The sequence below is a fragment of the Armigeres subalbatus genome, chromosome 3 (genome assembly GCF_024139115.2).
Source record: "Armigeres subalbatus isolate Guangzhou_Male chromosome 3, GZ_Asu_2, whole genome shotgun sequence".
In the NCBI taxonomy this organism is placed as follows: Eukaryota; Metazoa; Arthropoda; class Insecta; order Diptera; family Culicidae; genus Armigeres; species Armigeres subalbatus.
In genome coordinates, this window is record NC_085141.1 from 354200295 (window position 1) to 354223146 (window position 22852).

The window sequence follows — 22852 nt, forward strand, 5'->3', positions numbered from 1 at the left end:
GAGAGCCGAGAGCACTCCCACGCAATCCAACACCACCAACAGATAGCCGAAATCTTCACCTATATGTTAGGCTACATATCTACACATGGTTTTTAATCGAAATAATTAGACTTTCGTGTTGCTAATCTAAAAGTAAATTAAATTTCGAACCCGAAAAATTAAACTATTTTCGGCTAACATGTGTTTTAACGTTTTACCAATCATTTTAAAATTGACGCCCTATATCCCTTGCCGGGTGAAATAAAAAAGCATCATCCGGCCCCCACTTTGTTTACTCGCTTTCATCAGGGCCAATGCGGTGTGTTGGTGATGCTTCCTTCTGCGATATTGATCCGACGGCAAGCGACTGAAGCGAATGCAGTGCCGTTCGCTCCCGCCGAAATGTTCTTACATAGCGTCCTCACGCAAACCAACTACGCTCCCATACGCTTATTGCACGCCACAAAAAAGATACCACTTGAGAAGTTCACTCGTATATAGGGTATGCGAGCGCATGATAGCAAAATAATAGAAAAAATGAGCCTGATTACGCTTAGTAAAGAGAAACATTATTAATTATTGAACAGATTTCTCTTCGTTAAAGGTTACCCAAATAAACACTTATAGGGCGATCATGCCCTCAGTGGAGACAATGGGTTCTTAATAATATTGTTCATCATTGCATTACTGAACGTTTGCTTTACTTGAAACGACACGTTGTAATTATGCCATTATAAATACTAATTGAAAACAATAATTGACAACAAATTGGCTTTCCTACCTATATACTGCCGCCGTAAGCGTTACTGTTCTATATTTTCTTCCAAGCAAAATCAATATTGGACGATTATGCTTGCGACGGCAGTATAGTGGAGCTCATTTTACCTCCAAGAAATTTAGATTAATTATCAAGACGAAATTAATCCAATTTCATTTCTAGCTAATTCAAAGTTTGTCTATTAGTTAATGCATTAAAACTACCAATTTCGAATTATCAAATACATATTTTCTTTCATTGATTCAATAATACTTCCAATATTGGTACCGTCACCCTAGCAGAGTGAACTCTGTGGCTTGGAAAAGAAATGAACATATACCAATTTGATGAATACTGTACGACTTATATTTACTCATACCAAGTGTGATCCGATGGTTATGTGGTACAGCAAGCGCTTTCCACCCCAGAGGTCAGCAGTTCGAATCTAGGTGTAAGCAGTGTAGAACATTTTGCTATTTTTTTATACGCAAAAACAGTTTTGCGATGAGCTATTGATCTAATTTTCAATAGCAAACAATGGGACTGAATTCCGCGTCGACTGCAACTTGTTGCGAGCCAATCGGACAAAAAAGTGTGTCTACAAAATTTGTACACATACACACATACACACACACACATACATACATACACACATACAGACATCACCTCAGTTCGTCGAGCTGAGTCGATCGGTATATAAAAATCGACCCTCCGGGCCTCATATCAAAATTTTGTTTTTGAAGCAATATTATAGCCTTTACGTACACTTAGTGTACGAGAAAGGCAAAACATATTTTTCTCTGCTCAACAACCCAATTATGTTTTTACGATGCTGGCTGTTTATGTTTACATCCTCAACAGTTGTTGCCAGCTGCTCAAACGCACCAATAACAAGATCATTTTTTGCCCCGATTTTTTCAATTTTTACAATGCACCCCAAAACAAAATCAATAAGGTATTATTATTGCATCAATACATAATGCGTTAGGAAAAGATTGATTAATTAAATCGATATTTTACATGTTTCCGCTATGATTTCACAATAGTTTATATCGACATCACTGTCTGCTGCTGATCAATGATTGCTTGCATACGATGCTACCGACGACGTGCAGAGTGTTGAAACCGGCGACGTCGTTGGCATAGTGCGCTACTGGGGGGAATTTTTTCACTTTGTTCATTTGCTTATATATCTTCCCTAAATTAGCGCTATGTGATAATATCATCATACCGCCGCATAGATTGAACTTAGAACTAAGTCCAGATTTACTTTTTTAGTGAGAAGATGGTCAGGTATGTAGGCAATATATGAATTAAATTGATCTGTGCATATCGGGGTGGGTGGGGTGGATGATTGTTTGACTGTGTTGGTAAGCCGCAAGGCAGCCATTCTGAATGACATGTCATGAAGCCTTAAGAAAAGTTTCATCGAGTAAACAATTTGTTTTACTTTCGCGAGTAGAAATAATCTAGTTTATGTATCGTGTTTTGCCTATTTGTATTGCACTTTTATTTTAGTGATAATGCTTAGTGACACTGTTAGTGGACAGATAAACATATTCCAAATTGTTATCAAGTGCAAAGTCATATACAAGCTTTACCATTTTGCGCTGCGGCAAGTGCTGGAAGCATTTACTAACAAAAGTAACAGCGTTGCTAAGGCTCTGTCTCATTTCCCGAATCAAATTTAATTTTACTTAAAACTGACAGTTCGAAAATTTGAAAATCACCCGGCCATAAGAATGGCTGCGTGCTACCCAGCAATTCCAATAAGACATCGATCGAGAATGATTCGATATCTGTCAAAAGTAATCCTGCTCATCCAGCAGGGTTATTCGATAATTATTGAACTGTCACTTTTAAGTTTAATTTGAGTTTAATCATCCAATTGAGACAGACCCTAAATCGTCTGGAAAAGTATTTGCATATCTCTCATTATAGGATCCCTAGTCTATTCTGAGGCTGTGAACCATTCAACCGATTCGTTTAACTTTTAGTTAAAATTTGACAGTTCGATGGTTATTTCGCCGTGGTTAAAAATAACCCTGCTCCGGAGCATGGTTAGATTTGACATTTCGGTAGTTAAACTTTGTTCGCGAGAAAATTGGCGCCAAATCCATTTCGTTCCGAATAACTATCAATCTGTCAAAACTCAAATGGGTCGGCTTCGGAGTAAAATTTTAACCACGATGGGAAAATAACCATCGAAGTGTCAAATTTTAACTAAAAGTTAAACGAATCGGTGGAATGGTTCACAGCCTGAGTGTATAGAATGACGGTTGGCCCATGCAGAATGACAGTTGGCCCATGCAGCATAAGAACAAATTTTATTCCCATACAAATGCAAATTAAAAATAGTTCCGTTGCTCCAACAATTCTGAAAAATTGGGGTTAGGCTCGGTTTTTCATGCAGATTCAGAATATGTAAAAATATATAATACCCCTAAACAATCCAACTGTCATTCTATGAATGTTAGTGTCATTCTATCGATTGAAATGGCTTATTGTTTGCTATACAAAAATTCGAGTAAAAGGTTTACAAACAAAATAAAAATGTGTTGGAGATCAGAAAAGCATGCTCTTTACGTTGAACTGAAACCTTGAGAAAACTTCATATTTTTCTCTGCTAAACAACCCAATTGTAATCAAATTGAATATTTCGGATCAGAAAACAACAATTCATGTATTTTCCAGTTAATATATATCATTAACGTAACATATTTGTTTTAGAAGAAAAAAGAATACATGACAATATTTGACTTTCATATTTGTTTGGGTAATAAAGTATAATAAATTCATAGTAAAATATTGAAGCCTCCCCTTATTTAACGCGCCATCCATGCTTCAATTTCCTCGACACTATAATGTAAAAATTAGGTCATTATCCTTAAATTCGCATACAAACAACTCACGTTCTTGGCACAACAGTAAAATTTTCTATCCCAGTCTTGGTAATCAGAACATCGTCTTCAATTCGTACACCACCGAAGTTTCTGAAACGATCAATTTGATCCTTAACCAGGAACTTACTCAGATTCGGATCGGCGAAAGCTTTGTTGAGCAACTACAAAAATAAAATACAGAAGTATTAATGGAGGGATGAACCTAATCGTCAACAAACCTACCGGATCAATGAAGTAACATCCTGGTTCGATCGTAACGTACATTCCGGCCAGCAGGGTACGTGCCATACGCAGACGATTGACACCGGGTTGTGACGGGCGTTCCGGGCAATGCGACAAATAACCACCAACATCATGCACGTCCAGCCCAATTAAATGGCCCAAACCATGGGGCTGGAAAATGGCATTCAATCCAGCACTCATCATTTCATCAACTTCACCTTGGAATAATCCACCTTCCTTCATCACGCCGAGCATAACCCGATTCGCCAACAGATGCATATCGACCCAGGAAACACCCTCCTTTGCAGCACCGCAAACGGCATCTCTAGCTGCCAGCACTGCATTGTAAATCAACTTCTGGTCCTCGGTGAACTTTCCATTAACGGGGAAGCTGCACGTGATGTCTGCAGCATAACCATTGTAGTTGGCGCCCATGTCAAACAGACACATTTCTCCGTCTTTGATGAGCCGATCGTTCGGCGATCCTGCATGGCCGTAGTGCAGGATGGCGGAGTTGGTTCCGGCACCGCAGATGCAAGTGTATGATACATGCCGACAGCCTCCGACCGAGTAGGCGTGATGAAGGAATTCGGCCTCGCCCTGATATTCTTGCCAGCCGGGACGAATTTTCTTCATGACTTGCTTGTGCGCATCCGAAGACACTTTGGCCACGTATCGGAGGACCTCCGCTTCCGCCTTGGACTTGATGACGCGACTAGAAGTAAAAGTAGAAATCTTGATTAATCGACCTAGCGGTGATGATAATACCTTTCTCGTGCATTATAAAATGTAATTGAAAACAAACATTAGAGAGGTTGTAATGGGACTTTAGGGGAGATGGATTCCATTGTTTTCATCAATTCACTTATGTATTGTTACATTTTCAATGTTCCATAAATATTTGTATCAAGCCCCACGTTACAATTATTTTATAACAACATAAAGATTAACTATCAACATGTAACAAATAACAAATTAAAATAATGCACGTTCTCTCCTGGTGCCCTGAGAGAGACGGCTAGGTGGTGCCCACTACGAGAAATGACGAGGTTTCATATGAGATTTTGGTCCATCAGCCAAATCCCGCAGATATATTTTTATTGCGCATCGCACTTTTTGTCTACAGCAATTAGTTTGCTGTATTCATAGCTGAGCCTTTGTGTAGGATTCTTATCCTATTTGGGCACCTCGAATCAATTAATGCCATTTGGCATCAACGATTCGATGTCTGTGTCTGGAACAAACTTGGGACAAATCACAACTAAATATTTTATTGCCTACTTTCAGGCTTTCCTGTTCAGTCCAGACACAGAATCAACAAATAAAACATACACCAAATAGCACAAATGATACAGACTAGATCGAATATTTACAACTATTCGAACAACATAAAACCAACCGTAACATATTATAAAATTAAAGCTTAAATATATAGGAGCTAGAATTATTCTTATATAATCTTGCCTCACACACGCCGTCGGAAAAATGTTGGTAACCCAGCCTCCCGAGGTATTTACTAAATCTGAGTTGCGAAGCGAAGATGTAAGGAAAGGGAGAATCAATAAGTTTAGTACCGGGCTTCCCCATAACACTACGGGACTTAAGAGAAGGGCTCTTGGTGCTTGGTGCTCGGTGAAGATAGACGTACCGTGTCGATTGTCGGTAACCGTGAAGCCCAAAGTTCGAAGTGTTCCGCGTGTGAACAAGTGAAAGCCTGTTGGAAACCTCACTATGTTGGCCGGAGTGAATGGTCGATAATTGAGAGTGACCGCCCGGATAAAAATTTACAGTAACTTGAATGACATAACCCATTGAAATACAATAGATTGTGTGGTAAACAATATAAACTATTGTACGCTTATTGTAAAATGTTCACGGTTGTAAAAGATCTTTATTGTACTTACATTAACATAACAATATATTTAAATGTTACCAATACATTCTATTATATTTTTATTGTTCGCTTATGTTTGGTATTGCACATCCAAAAACTAAACAAATTATAAAAGTTTCAGTTTGGATGATCTGGAAATTCGTCTAATGTAATTGAATTAATATAATTTTGGAATTTTTCATGGATTTATTATATTGTTGAAATAACAATTGAAAACAATAAAATTACAATAGCTTTGCTTATAAAATGAATAAAAATGTTATACCGATTCTCAAGTAATATATTTTCATATTGCAAGTCTAGAAATGTTATGCAATAAAAATTGGAATTCAAAAAAATTAAAGGGAACAAAAACTTTTGCTTATCATTTTACTCGGAGAATGGCTGGATTCATTTGAGCGTGTACAGTTTTGTTTATCATTAGCGAAGAGATGAGATGAAATTAATAAAACTGTATGGTGCAGAAAGTTTCTTTTTCATTACAGTTTCTGGTGTTGGGCAACGGTAGATCACTATGGCTTCTGTACCGTGGTAAGTATCTAAACCCAAGTAACACCGAAAACATCTTTTCTAGCGGAGACCTAATAAACTTGTTGTATGACGGTTAAAAAGATGAAATAGAAAACATGTTATGTTTGAAAAAAGCTGTGAAAAGGTGTTTGCTAAACATACATCTGTTTGATCTTAAAAGATGTTTTGGACTACATTCTTACAACTTACTGATAACATGCCATATTTTGACATTTGTTTGGTTAATCAAGATGTTTTGTTTTACATTCTCACGACATAAAACATGTTGTCAGGATGATTTCACGAACATTTTCATTTTTTGACATTTGTTCACACAGAAGATGTGTAGTTATGATGTATGCTTAGTTCAAATCAGTATTATGGACTTAATTTCAACATCTTGTCGTAACTCAGCTATGAATATTTTTTATCGACTCTGTCGTTTATCGAGAACTCGCCATATTGCTATTTCGCAAACTCAAACATGTGTTTACATTTGAATTCCTAAATTATATGTTTTTGGTATAGCGCATATATTTCTCCAATCAACGGCGCTTGAATTTGGAAGAAATAAAATGAAAAGTTGCACGATGAATCATGAGTCGCATAAATTTCAAACTCATGCATCGACACAAAATTCAAACTCCATGAATGTGTCTTTATAATAATTTTATACAAATAGGAATTCGTAGTTGATTTTATGCATGCATTTTTTCATTCGGTTTTGTTATTGTTCTATTTGATTGGAAAAAAATGTCAACAACTTTTTTTGTACTCGATTTGACAGATCACATCATGTTGAGAAAATGTTATTGAATACTTAATTCGAACTTAACTTTAGTCTTGTGAGTGTATTACGATTACTTTCTTGTGACTGAAAGATGTTGAAAATGTGAACAATTTTTGCGCTGTTTCGGTCGTGTAAAGGTAATAAAACAAGTTTATGTACCAAAATGCATCAACCTATATGTTTGAAACGTGTATTTTTTACTTTCATACGACAAACCGTGTTACTTGGGAAGTGTTAGAGCGTGTTAGTGGATCATTACTGGGCCTGAGCGCGAGTATTTTGATCCCACTCGCCGTGCTGTCATTTTAGATTAGTCAAACTTTTTCGCATCGGTTACTATTTTCGGTTATCATTTTGGAGGCTGCATTCCGTACCGGTAACGTTTGACATTTGGTAGTTCATCAAATAGCAGCGGTGTTATCGCGCTGCCAAATTTGGTCTAGCGCGTTTAGTAGCGACCGGTAAAGTGTCGAGTAATGATACTGGGCTGGCAAACGGCTTATACTCACCACCGGTAATCGTAATCTTATACTACAAAAGTTCAATGTACATAATGGACGCAGTGGTTCATCCCGAACAAAAAATAAATAAAAAATTATCGTCATAATACCTTATGACATATTTGATAACATGTATCCTTGTTCCTTTACAGAAATGAAGCTTATGATGAAATACTGATGCTTGGCCAATCTCACCAACGGGATATAATAAGAACTGATGCAGGTATTTTTTCTTTTCTTCTCGACGTACTTTTTCTAATAAAACTAAATTTTTTTTATAATTTACATTTTTCACTGGTTTATAACTACATGTATTGTCTATCCGGAACAAAGTTAGTACGCTTTTTATACCGAAATTGGATTTTTCTCCAGATACAGGCAACTTACCCATTGTCGTGATTTCTGGTTCTTGATTCGCCAAATGCTTCTTAGGGGTTCCCAATCCAAACGATGAGTCCATCATATTTGAAGAGGTTTTGTGTCTCTTGATAAGTCTTGCTCCTCTGTTCTTCCAATTGATGCGTTCGTCATGCCATCCGTTGTAAGAATGACCTCTTGCCCCGTTGACACCCGCCTTTTATACAGTTTGACGTTGGCAACGGCGATGTGTTGTTTGTTCTATTCAACCACGCCTACCATGATGTAGTTAGTTGAAATTGTGATGCAAACACCGAAAATATCATAGAGTGGCGGATTTACACATTTTTTATTGTTGAACGAAATGATGTATAAATTTGAATAATGTTGAATTTATTGATCAAGCCTTATTCTCTACAATACTCTCATCCTCTACTCTTTAATAAAAAGTCATCGAAAAATTGGAATTTAATTTTCTTATATATTGTTTGTATTATAAACATATACATAGATATCGTACTATAATAAAAACTTAGTGCATGTGAATGATGAACTATAATTATCGCAAACAGCATAGAGTTGAGTTTAATTAACTGTGAATCAAAGCCATGGGAGTGTGGCGACTGAAGGTACTGATTCATAAGTCCCAATATTTTAATTGAGCGAGGAATTATAAAATAAGTACTATCAACTAAACATTGATCATATAAGGTCAAATTTTGGTTTGAAAATAATATTTGTAAGGTTTGAAAAATAATCTGATTATCTTCGCCCTTTATATGCTTGCTCCTGCCACTGTCGTGTTCATGTTTTCTTTAATTTCTTGGTGGAATGAATGTCAAAAGGAAATGTCTACCCTTGTCATTTCTGTTTAAAAGTTTGCCGTAGAATGTTGAAAACATAACAATTGTGAGTGCTATCCAAATCCTATCTGATTAGGAAAAAAAACAAATTCAGTTAAACATCAATTTTATTCTTTATTTCATTCAAGTTTAATTCACATTTCTGTTATCCAATCCAATCGATTCAAATCGTAATCAATCCAAATACAATGCATTTAGTGTGAATTTATTCCATTTTTAACTCAATCCAAAATTAGCCCAAATTCAACTCAAGAATAATATTATTCTAATCTAAATCCCATCAAAAATAAATCTTATACCATAAAAATCAAATTTGTAACAAATATAAATCCAATTGTACCTTATTGTACTCCTTGTTCAATTCTAAAGCAAATGTAATGGACGATTACAAACTTAGTTCATGTTCCATCCGAATCCTATGGAAATCCAATACAATCAAATACCAAATCTTAATGTTGTGCAAATTCAAAATATGTTTCATTCAATCCAAATCAATTTAATACCCAATCTAATACAATACTTTCAAATTTAAATGTAAGTTTTTTTTTACGATCCATTTCCATAGAGTTTTATCTATCCATTTTCATAAAAATATTATACAAAGCAATTGTAATTTAATTTTACTTATTGGGTTGCAATTATAACTCCATTCGAATTCCAATACTAAACAAACACAGAACCATTATATTTTTAATAATAATTCAAATTGTTCTTAATTAAATTTCTATTCAACTCAATACAAATCTAGTCTAGATTAAATCCATTTTCAAGAGAATAAAATCGTAATTCAAGCGTTTCCATCGTAAAACTAATCTATTCTATAAATGTTTTTTTTTTTAATTCATGCCTAATTAAGTTCAAGTCTAATTTAATTTTAATCCATAACCAATCTTAATCCAATCCAAATCTGCAATACAAATTTGGTCCAATTTGAATTCTAAATTGCATCCAAAAACAAAACAAAATCAAAATTCAATCTCAAATAATTTGTAATCTATTTCAATCTTGATTGTAGTTGAAATAAAACTCGAAGTCAAATTCATTAAAATCTAATCGAACTTCTTCATTACTAAACTTAAGATAAATCCATCACTTTTTTACATTATCCAATTCTAGTCAAACCCTAGTCTAATACAATCTGATTTCCTGTTTAATGGCTCTATTCTATGTTCATTGGGCTGGTTTTCAACTAACTGTACTATATGCATTTCCACAGTTAATATTTGATAGCTGTTTTATGCCGGCCATTGTTTGAATATGCATTTAATGTGCCAAACACCATTAATATACTATGTCCAGGAAATCAAAACAAATTCCCACCCAAAAGCTTTTTAGGTCGGTCATAGAATCGAACTCACCATCATTGAAACTGTAAACCTACGCTTTTGCTCAATATGAAATTTAATTATTCTAAAATAGAATAAAATTGTACTTCAACCCAACTTCAAATATTATCAAATTAATTACATCTTAATCTCAGAAAAAATCATTACAATCACTAATGAAGTCGAGTCTAATTCAAACATTTCCAATGTTCAATAGAATTTCAACTTAATTTGATTCAAATATGACGTAGTTAGAAAACATTTTGTTTTGCCTTTCATAGCACACATTCTGATGATATTTAATACCGTAGATCTGTGCATAATTTCAATTTCTAGAATATTGAGCTAGCAGGGTTCACGAAACTCATTCTTTATGTTCTGCAAAACCATCACGTTCATCCTAAATAAACTACACAAAAAATAATTTTTGACGATTTATTTTTATTTTCTTTTCCATTATTTCTTGTACCACTTACTGCGAAATCATGGTGAGAGCATCATTTGCCCATTTGGATAAATTGTTTTTGGGATTTCATAATCCAAAATGGTTGCTTGCTATTGCACCTCGCGATCTTTGAGGTACTACAGCAAAGGTATATTTCATAATTGGCTTTACTCGCAAATATCACATATCACTTTTCTAAAGAACACTGCCTTGCCTGCAGTTCCAAATTGAAATTTCTGATTACTCTGATTCATCTTCCAGAGGTCAATTGATTAATCGGATGCTGCCTCGACTACAGCTCCGAGTTATGTACTCTTCAGTACTCCTGATACTCTGCCTTAACTATCAGAGATAAAATCTAGATGCTGAATACTGCCTCGTCTACAGTACAGCTATTTTCTACATTTCGAGTTCTTCTGATACCTACCGAATGGGAGCTATAGTTCTGCTACCGTCCACGCCATTGTCGTGATTTCTGGTTCTTGATTCGCCAAATGCTTCTTAGGGGTTCCCAATCCAAACGATGAGTCCATCATATTTGAAGAGGTTTTGTGTCTCTTGATAAGTCTTGCTCCTCTGTTCTTCCAATTGATGCGTTCGTCATGCCATGTTGTGTAACATGTCACATGTCACATGATGGCATGACGAACGGATCAAATTTGAAGAAAAGGAGAAGATCAAGAACAGATTATCAAGAATCCATAATTAAAAGAGGAGCAAGACTTATCAAGAGACTCCAAACCTCTTCTGGCATTTTGTGAATCAAGAACCAGAAATCACGACAATGGCGTGGACGGTAGCAGAACTTTAGCTCCCAATCGGTAGGTATCAGAAGAACGCGAAATGTAGAAAATAGCTGTACTGTAGACGAGGCAGTATTCAGCATCTAGAATTGATCTCTGATAGTTAAGGCAGAGTATCAGGAGTACTAAACAGTACATAACACGGAGCTGTAGTCGAGGCAGCATCCGATGAATCAATTGACTTCTGATAGATGAATCAAAGTAATAGAAATGTCACTTTGGAAATGCAGTCGAGACAGGGCACTTTAGAAAGTGATATTTGCGAGTAAAGCCAATAATGAAATATACCTTTTGCTGTAGTGCCTCAAATATCGCGAGGTGCAACAGCAAGCAACCATTTTGGATTATGAAATTCGGATGAGCGTGATGGTTTTGCAGAACATAAAAAAATAATGAGTTTAAGTTTTATTTCATGTTATTTCGTGAACCCTGCTAGCTCAATATTCTGGAAATTGAAATTATGCACAGATCTACAGTATCAAATATCATCAGAAAGTGTGCAATGAAAGGTAAAAAAAAGTTTTCAACTATGTCATATTTGAAACAAATTAAGTTAAAATTCCATTGAACATTGGAAATGTTTGAATCATATTCGACATAATTTTCAACTGCATTCGTGATTGTAATGTTTTTTTCCAGATTGAGATTTAATTGTATTTAATTTGATAATATTTGAAATTGAATTGAAGTACAATTTTATTCTATTTAAGATGAATTAAATTTCGTATTGAGCAGAAGCGTAGGATTACAATTTCAAAGATGGTGAGTTCGATTCTTTGACCGACCTAAAAGCTTTCGGGTGGGATTTTTTGATGTCCGGGACATAGTATATCCATGGTATTTGGCACACTAAATGCATATTCAAATAATGGCAGGCATAAAACAGCTATCAAATATTAACTATGGAAATGCATATAGAACAGTTAGTTGAAAACCAGCCAAATGAACATAGAACAGATCTATTGAACAGAAAATCAGATTAAACTTGAATTTGACTAGAGTTGGATTAATGTAAACAAAATAAATATGGCTTTATTTTAAGTTTAGTAATGAAGAAGTTCATTTAGATTTTAATGAATTTGACTTCGAATTTAATTTCGACTTTAATCAAGATTGGAATAGATTACAAATTGTTTGTGATTCAATATTGATTTTTTTGGGTTCAAATTTTAAAATGGATTGGATTGAACCATATTTGTATTGCAGATTTGGATTGGATTTAAAATAGATTAAAATTAAATTAGACTTGAACTTTATTTGACATGAATTATTCTGAATTCAAAAAAAAAAACATTTATAAATTAGATTAGTTTTTAGTTAATATTTGATAGCTGTTTTATGCCGGCCATTGTTTGAATATGCATTTAATGTGCCAAACACCATTAATATACTATGTCCAGGAAATCAAAACAAATTCCCACCCAAAAGCTTTTTAGGTCGGTCATAGAATCGAACTCACCATCATTGAAACTGTAAACCTACGCTTTTGCTCAATATGAAATTTAATTATTCTAAAATAGAATAAAATTGTACTTCAACCCAACTTCAAATATTATCAAATTAATTACATCTTAATCTCAGAAAAAATCATTACAATCACTAATGAAGTCGAGTCTAATTCAAACATTTCCAATGTTCAATAGAATTTCAACTTAATTTGATTCAAATATGACGTAGTTAGAAAACATTTTGTTTTGCCTTTCATAGCACACATTCTGATGATATTTAATACCGTAGATCTGTGCATAATTTCAATTTCTAGAATATTGAGCTAGCAGGGTTCACGAAACTCATTCTTTATGTTCTGCAAAACCATCACGTTCATCCTAAATAAACTACACAAAAAATAATTTTTGACGATTTATTTTTATTTTCTTTTCCATTATTTCTTGTACCACTTACTGCGAAATCATGGTGAGAGCATCATTTGCCCATTTGGATAAATTGTTTTTGGGATTTCATAATCCAAAATGGTTGCTTGCTGTTGCACCTCGCGATCTTTGAGGGTACTACAGCAAAAGGTATATTTCATAATTGGCTTTACTCGCAAATATCACATATCACTTTTCTAAAGAACACTGCCTTGCCTGCAGTTCCAAATTGAAATTTCTGATTACTCTGATTCATCTTCCAGAGGTCAATTGATTAATCGGATGCTGCCTCGACTACAGCTCCGAGTTATGTACTCTTCAGTACTCCTGATACTCTGCCTTAACTATCAGAGATCAAATCTAGATGCTGAATACTGCCTCGTCTACAGTACAGCTATTTTCTACATTTCGAGTTCTTCTGATACCTACCGAATGGGAGCTATAGTTCTGCTACCGTCCACGCCATTGTCGTGATTTCTGGTTCTTGATTCGCCAAATGCTTCTTAGGGGTTCCCAATCCAAACGATGAGTCCATCATATTTGAAGAGGTTTTGTGTCTCTTGATAAGTCTTGCTCCTCTGTTCTTCCAATTGATGCGTTCGTCATGCCATGTTGTGTCACATGTCACATGTCACATGATGGCATGACGAACGGATCAAATTTGAAGAAAAGGAGAAGATCAAGAACAGATTATCAAGAATCCATAATTAAAAGAGGAGCAAGACTTATCAAGAGACTCCAAACCTCTTCTGGCATTTTGTGAATCAAGAACCAGAAATCACGACAATGGCGTGGACGGTAGCAGAACTTTAGCTCCCAATCGGTAGGTATCAGAAGAACGCGAAATGTAGAAAATAGCTGTACTGTAGACGAGGCAGTATTCAGCATCTAGAATTGATCTCTGATAGTTAAGGCAGAGTATCAGGAGTACTAAACAGTACATAATACGGAGCTGTAGTCGAGGCAGCATCCGATGAATCAATTGACTTCTGATAGATGAATCAAAGTAATAGAAATGTCACTTTGGAAATGCAGTCGAGACAGGGCACTTTAGAAAGTGATATTTGCGAGTAAAGCCAATAATGAAATATACCTTTTGCTGTAGTGCCCTCAAATATCGCGAGGTGCAACAGCAAGCAACCATTTTGGATTATGAAATTCGGATGAGCGTGATGGTTTTGCAAAACATAAAAAAAAATAATGAGTTTAAGTTTTATTTCATGTTATTTCGTGAACCCTGCTAGCTCAATATTCTGGAAATTGAAATTAGGCACAGATCTACAGTATCAAATATCATCAGAAAGTGTGCAATGAAAGGTAAAAAAAAGTTTTCAACTATGTCATATTTGAAACAAATTAAGTTAAAATTCCATTGAACATTGGAAATGTTTGAATCATATTCGACATAATTTTCAACTGCATTCGTGATTGTAATGTTTTCTTTGTAGATTGAGATCGAATTGTATTTAATTTGATAATATTTGAAATTGAATTGAAGTACAATTTTATTCTATTTAAGATGAATTAAATTTCGTATTGAGCAGAAGCGTAGGATTACAATTTCAAAGATGGTGAGTTCGATTCTTTGACCGACCTAAAAAGCTTTCGGGTGGGATTTTTTTTGATGTCCGGGTCATAGTATATTCATGGTATTTGGCACACTAAATGCATATTCAAACAATGGCAGGCATAAAACAGCTATCAAATATTAACTATGGAAATGCATATAGAACAGTTAGTTGAAAACCAGCCAAATGAACATAGAACAGATCTATTGAACAGAAAATCAGATTGTATTAAACTTGAATTTGACTAGAGTTGGATTAATGTAAACAAAAATAATTATGGATTTATTTTAAGTTTAGTAATGAAGAAGTTCATTTAGATTTTAATGAATTTGACTTCGAATTTAATTTCGACTTTAATCAAGATTGGAATAGATTACAAATTGTTTGTGATTCAATATTGATTTTTTTGGGTTCAAATTTTAAAATGGATTGGATTGAACCATATTTGTATTGCAGATTTGGATTGGATTTAAAAAAGATTAAAATTAAATTAGACTTGAACTTTATTTGACATGAATTATTCTGAATTCAAAAAAAAAAAACATTTATAAATTAGATTAGTTTTACGGCGGAAACGCTTGAATTACGATTTTATTCTCTTGAAAATGGATTTAATCTAGACGAGATTTGAACCGTTTGTTTGAGAAACTGCATATGTAACATTTTGGGCCAAAATGAGATTTTTATATATTCTGAATCCTTTTCCAAAAATACGTATTCTGGCAAAAAAAAAAAGGAAAAAAAAATTTGTTCAGGAATGTATGAAATTTTTTTCGTTTGTTTGAGAAACTACATAAGCCCACGCACTTTGAAGAGCAATTATGGAGTACTGTTTACAGTTTTTGCACTGGAAGTGCCTCAGGGTGTTGAGTTTTGCCAAAAACTATTGATATGTATCGAAGAAATCGAAAGGTTCGGTGCCAATTTGTCCAAAAACAGTTTTTTGTTGTTTTCTCGAAATTGTGTAAAATGGACTTATGCAGTTTCTCAAACAAATGATTCATTTGTATTCATTTCTATTCAAATTTAATTGGAAACAATTTGAATTAGTATTAAAAATGGAATGGTTCTGTGTTGGTTTAGTATTAGAATTCGAATGGAGTTCAACTAATTAAAGATTAAGTTGATTTACTTGGACTTGGATAAGATTCGAGCAGGATTTATGTTGCATCGGATAGGGATTCGGATAAGGATCGAAATGAAATTGAATTGCACTTCTACATTTGGAATGAATTTAAAAGGCTTTTGGTTTAAATCCAATTGTATTGGTTTGATTTTAGGATTGGAGTTTAATTGTATCAGAATCAGCAGCAATAAGTAAATAATACATCTTTAAGAGCATCAAGGTTATAGAATTTATCACCCAGTGACAATACCCTTGCTTTATGTTGTGTTTAACCTGCTATTCTCCGTTTTAAAATGCCGAGTCACGAAAAATCGAAGTTGAAACTTGTTAAATGGAAATATGGGAATAGCAGAAATTTCGAGAATTCTGTTTGGTGTTTTTGGAAGAAAAATAGTGATTTAAAAAAAACAAGTATAATGTAAATAGAGCTTATTAGTATAATGTAGTTTGAGCTTATTAGTGCTTTTACAATGATTTCAAATTTATTGACACTGAATTGCGTTTGAGGCTTTGCATAATACAGAATTTTAATACGATCGGTCCATGTAATTTTGACTGTTACGCTATCGTTTGTAATGAAAAAAAATTAGGAAGGAATGAAGGAAAAATTGAGGACCATATTGATAAATTGTAGCCGGGAAAAAACAGACATCACGCAAATTTATGAAAAACAGAGGTATTTGAGGGATAAGGAATTAAGTTTAAAGTGAATAAATATTTTTTTACAATTGGAGGCAATTAGCCAAACGAATTGGATTTCAAATAAGTAAAATTAAATTACAATTGCTTTGTACTATATTTTTATGAAAATGAATAGAGCTTTATGGAAATGGATTAAAAAAAATAAATTAATTACATTTAAATTTGAAAGAATTGTAATAAATTGATTTTGATTGAATGAAACATATTTTGAATATTTATTGTACCTTAATTTAAATTCTATTGAATTTGCTCAACACTAAGATTTGGTATTGGATTGTATTTGATTTCGATTGGATTCGGATGGAACATGAACTAAATTTGGTATTGTCCATTACATTTGATTTAGAATTGTATAAGAAGTACAATTGGATATAATTATTCCAAATTGTATTTTTATGGGATTAGATTTAGATTGGTTTTATTTTTGATAGGATTTAGATTAAAATAATATTGTTCTTGAGTTGACCAGCTCATTTTGAATTGAGTTAAAAAATGGAATAAATTCAGATTGCATTTGGATTGACTTCGAATTGCATTAAATGTGAATTAAACTTGAATGAAATAAGGAATGGAATTGGTATTTAACTGAATTTGTTTTTTTGTTAAATATCTTGGCTGTGCATATGCACAGCATATGTTTCGAAATGGACAAATTGATATGAAATTTGCGAAAAAGAATCCACGTGTCTTGGAGGGACGTGTCACGCCTATCTAGAGAGTAGGAGGTTGAGGGTTCGTGTCCCTCCAAGACACGTGGATTCTTTTTCGCAAATTTCATATCAATTTGTCCATTTCGAAACATATGCTGTGCATATGCACAGCCAAGATATTTAACAAAAAAATGGTTTTCGTACGGCCGAGTTGCCGAATAATATGCAATTAATTGTAATCAAGTGTCGGTCTTTCACCGTCATTAGTCGTCTGAGTACACGCGACCGTTTACGTAAAGGCAATCAAACTCATCAAATGCTTTAGCCAAGCAAGCCTTTGGCACAGCAGAGTGCGATTGAATTCGCATTCTATACCGTCCCGCCCAGTCCGTTGCTGGGGGGCATGGAGTGCGATCCTCTCGTTTAATAAACAATGTGCACTCGCTTGGCTGTGGATATACAACAGTAAAGCAAATGTGGAGATTGGGCAAATCAAGCATCCGAAAGATATTCAATTTGCAAAAAAGAGAGCTAACCGCGGTGGAGGTTGGTACTCGGATTCTGATGGCTTTTCCGCAAACGTGACCTTTAAGTGGTCTTGTTGTGTAGGGGTTATCACGCCTATCTAGATAGTAGGAGGTTGAGGACCAAGACACGTGGATTCTTTTTCGCAAATTTCATATCAATTTGTCCATTTCGAAACATATGCTGTGCATATGCACAGCCAAGATATTTAACAAAAAAATGGTTTTCGTACGGCCGAGTTGCCGAATAATATGCAATTAATTGAATTTGATTTTTTTTTGTAATCAGATAGGATTTGGATAGCACTCACAATTGCTAAGCTTTAAACATTCTACGGTGAACTTTTAAACAGAAATGACAAGGGTAGACATTTCTTTTTGACATTCATTCTACTAAGTAATAGTAGAAAACATTGACACGACAGTGGCAGGAGCAAGCATAGAAAGGGCGAAAATAGTCAGATTATTTTTCAACCCCCACAAATACTGTAAACATAAAAAATTTGACCTTGTATGATCAAATTTTAGTTGATAGTACTTATTTGATAATTCCTCGTAATTGGGACTTATGAATCAGTACCTTCAGTCATCACACTTCTATAGCTTTGAGCCACAGTCAATTAAACTCAACTCTATGCTGTTTACGATAATTACAACGGAGTTCGTCATTCAAATGCACTAAGTTTTAAATATATATGTTTATAATACAAACAATATTCAGTAAAAATGAATTCCAATTTTCCGCAGACTTTGTATTAAAGAGTAGAGGATGAAAGTATTGTAGAGAATAAGGCTTGATCAATAAATACAACATTATTCAAATTGATACATTATTTCGTTCAACAATAAATAATAAATTAATCCGCCACTCTATGGTATTTTCGGTGTTTGCATCACAATTTCTAGAAATTCGACTAAATGGATCATGGTAGGCGGGGTTAAGTATAACAAACAACACATAACCGTTGCCAACGCCAAACTGTATAAAAGGCGGGTGTCAACGGGGCAAGAGGTCATTCTTACAACGGATGGCATGACGAACGGATCAAATTTGAAGAAAAGGAGAAGATCAAGAACAGATTATCAAGAATCCATAATTAAAAGAGGAGCAAGACTTATCAAGAGACTCCAAACCTCTTCTGGCATTTTGTGAATCAAGAACCAGAAATCACGACACCAACTTCGAAAGTAGTGCGCTGGATTCGCCTAAAGATGCGCATATCAATTAGTCTGACAGATAAAACTTTGGAAGAAAGTTCGGTTCGGAAGTCCCGACAGCAAAGCGAGGTAAAATGAGTGAAAATGAAGTTTAAACTGATTTAAAATAAAATAATTTGTAAAGCAAATAATTGTATTGTATTTTTATTGTAATGTTGGAGTATAATGTATTCTAAATCCTGTTGTATTTCTATTGTAAAACAATAGAAACAGTAATTGAAAACATTTAAAACACAATATTTTCTATTATTTTGTCGCTCGAAATCATCCCATTGAAAAACCGTAAAATCAATTGTTTTGCTCAAAATTTGGTATGGAAAATTTTCGATTTTTTTATTGTAAAGATACATAACAACCCCCCTTTTATATTGTAAAAGTCCCATTTACCATTCATTTTATCGTGGAAAACCATTATTTCTCATGTGATTGTATTGTCAAAATTCCATTATATTCAATGGTAAAAATTATGTCTTAAATGGTGTTGTAACAATAAAATTTATGATATTTTAATGATATTTTTTATCCGGGCGTCCGAATCCCATGTGCGGTAGTTAATCGTCTCGAAGTGACAGTGCCGTAAAATTGAGTCACTAGCTGTGGAATTCGTAATAAGCGATAGCCACGTGCATCGAACCCGCCGCTGTAACAGTGTCGGCAAGCCGAAGTTCCTAAAACGTTTCCCGAATCGGGATTCCCCGACCTTCCGCGACCTGCAGTGTGCGCAAATCCCTCCCAAAGCTGAACCATTGCATCGGTACTAGGCCAGGGTTCACCATCCGGCGGCAAGAGGCCGCCATATCAGTAGAATCTGTAGGCTAGGCCCCCCTTGGGATGAGATTAAGGTAATACTAATGACACACTGGTGGTACAAGTACCATGGTACAAGAATCTTGAAATGAATACCATACCAATTATTGTCTTTATTGAAGATAGTCTTGGAATAATTTTCTTGTTCTCTTGTACCATGGTACAAGTACCACAGGTGTGTCCTTAGTATAAGTCTGCATACTTAGTCCTAGTCTTGGCAAACCTCAAACTTATATTTGTCGATCCAACGGAAAATTGGCCTACAGTTTTACTGTGAGTTAATTTTTTTCATTGGACATTGAGGGAAATTTCTTTGGTGCTTGACTAAAGAGAAAAAAAATCAACTCTACTAGAAAATAAAAAAAAATGGTTCACCCTATTTCATGCGTTGGTGATATCATTGCACTACCCACTTCCATTGATCAATAGACAGCGTAGGAAGCGTTTTGCGCTCGTTTTTCAACTAGGTACCTTCTCGCAATGAACAATAGAGACCCACCAATCGGTCAAGACAAGTAAGTGTCAAGGTCACTGCATAGATATATTTCAATTTTTCTGTTTCTCTTCTGCATGTAATTTCGTCGAGAGATATTTACACTAGCGTTTGAGTTTGTGGTTGAGATTTGCTCAGCAATTTGGCGAGATGAATTTCGATTCACACTGCAACGTTGAAAACTGCGAATTTCGATAAGAGAAGAGATAGAAGGGAAGCCGCGTGTAAACTCTTACCGTCGTAGGGCTCGAGAAGAGCTTAATACATGTCAGCGCAGATTAGAGAGCGTAGGGATTGAGATAAATCGAGATGATATAGTCAAAGAGACATCGAAAACAGGTTTACTGCATTTGAAATTGTTAAAGCGAACGCTTGAAATTGTTTAAGCGAACGTATGCCACTCGTGATTGCGTTCAGGAAGCGAACTGGATCTTTACCAATGTAGTTCAATCGTATTTGAAGTTTTTCGTGGAAGATAATATTCAACCGTCTCCTCCAGATTCGCCAAATCTGGTTGATTTGGATCGAGCGACAAGTCTAGAGGCACAGGCAACATACGAACGCGATTTGATTAATTTAGTTCACTCCGTCGGATCCGTAAACGAGTCGAATTTATCGATTCCATCGATTCAAACCCGCACCGATCGTAATATGTGAATAAATGAATAATTGTTTTACACCGCAAGTCACCGCAGACATAATTCTCAGTTCAACCCTTTCCTTGATCAGAGAAATTATGCACCAAATTTTCTGCATATATCACAGCTATCTCATGACAGGCTAATTCGGAGTATAACTCATCAGTATACAACGGTCCCCATCATGGAATACACGGTACCAGCCTCCCTGCTACTGGTCTAAAGGAAGCAGGATAGCGGACACCACCACGTCCGATGCCTACTCTGGTTTCCAAGACTTAGATTATTATCCAAGTGGTGAAGTGGCCAATAAAATATGCTAGAGAAGACCGCGATATGGGCCTCAATGATTTTTTGTGGGAAGTAAGCGACTGGACGAAGTCGGAACAGGTTTTCGAGTATGAACTCTTACGTTCGTTTGGGAATTTAAACGGAAGATCAAAAATGTTGTTCACTAGTAATAAACATCGTTTCAATACGTCTTCGGAGCTTATTGCCAATTTAAAGTTGACCTTCAGGCATCCAGATTTGGATCATTTTATTTTGTTGGACATCTACCAAAAAAGGCAACAGAAAAATGAAAACTTTTTGGAATTCTTTCTTGATATTGAAAAGAAGTTCAAGAGCCTCAGATCACCCGTGTCGGAGGTGGAAATATTACAAGCCGTACGCCAAAATCTCTGTCCGGAGTACAAACGGGCACTAATTGGTAGGGATCTGTATGATATGTATTCATTGCAGATTGCAGGGCAAGAAATAGATGCCACCAATACGTAACTTTTTGTAAAACTACAAAATGCTTCGCAAACCAATGCCGTTCAGGAGCATCGCTCAGGAGGAAACATCAGTAATTTTCAGGAAAAACACCCAAATCAATTCTCCAATAAAGGACCAAATAATAACATCCTTAGCCGTGCAGTAAGACGCGCGGCTACAAAGCAAGACCTGATGGTGGCTGGGTTCGATTCCCGGTGCCGGTCTAGCCAATTTTCGGTTTGGAAATTGTCTCGACTTCCCTGGGCATAAAAGTATCATCGTGTTAGCCTCATGATATACGAATGCAAAAATGGTAACTTGGCTTAGAAACCTCGCAGTTAATAAATGTGGAAGTGCTTAATGAACACTAAGCTGCGAGGCGGCTCTGTCCCAGTGTGAGGATGTAATTCCAATAAGAAGAAGAAGAATAACATTCCACGTCATGGTTCCGGGCCGAACCAAGGTAGTGGAGGGAACAAGCAGTGGACTACAAGCAAGATTCCAGTTCCGCACATCTTCCTGCGAAGATCAATACAAAACCAAAGATGAAAAAGAAATCGAACGCTGTCAACTCAAAAGTTGATTCAATGAAACCCTCAAATGTAGAACTCAAAACGGACGAACACGTTCCTCTGAACGATAAGTTCGATTACTTCAACTGCCGAAGTCAGGAGCATCTAATTCACTAATGCACGAAACCGTATAAAGTACACTGTCAGGTGTGTGGGCTTCGAGAATTCACAACCCATCTCTGTGCTTTCTGTGCAAAAAACTTTGCGCGCCGTAGGAAGACCGGTCCAGAGAAAGCACCTTAAACGACATCAACGACATTTTATTTGCTTTTGGGTATGAGTCCGCTAGCGAACTTCTACATAAACCTGACTCAAACCCCTCTTCTATATTTTCGATACTGACAGATAACAGGCCTTTCATGAATGTTTCCATTTTCGGAAGGTCCCTTAAAGCGCTTCTGGACAGTGGCAGCCAGAAAACCTTATTGTCAGATAGGACTTGTCCAATTTGGAAGTTGAATAATATAAAAAATTTCCCCTTCAAGCTTAGTTCTTACCATCAGCAAATCTTGTGATCCCTTAAGCCCTAAACGCAATTCAACGGAACGGCGACGGAAACGGAAAATCTGACAGAAAATA

The 22852-nt window shown here is 35.4% G+C and overlaps 1 protein-coding gene across 3 annotated transcripts in view; it reads right to left on the bottom strand.

The window, feature by feature from the left end:
• Positions 1–3418: 3418 nt before the first annotated feature.
• LOC134226108 (xaa-Pro dipeptidase) overlaps positions 3419–22852 on the bottom strand; it is a 445683-nt gene continuing 426249 nt past the window's right edge. For all 3 annotated transcript variants that reach the window (XM_062706662.1, XM_062706663.1, XM_062706664.1), the window contains 3 exons: positions 3862–4576; positions 3649–3800; positions 3419–3595 (listed from right to left, as the gene is read on the bottom strand). In XM_062706662.1, coding sequence (XP_062562646.1) covers positions 3562–3595; positions 3649–3800; positions 3862–4576 — 901 coding nt within the window. In that variant the 3' untranslated portion in view covers positions 3419–3561. The remainder of the gene's footprint in view (positions 3596–3648; positions 3801–3861; positions 4577–22852) is intronic.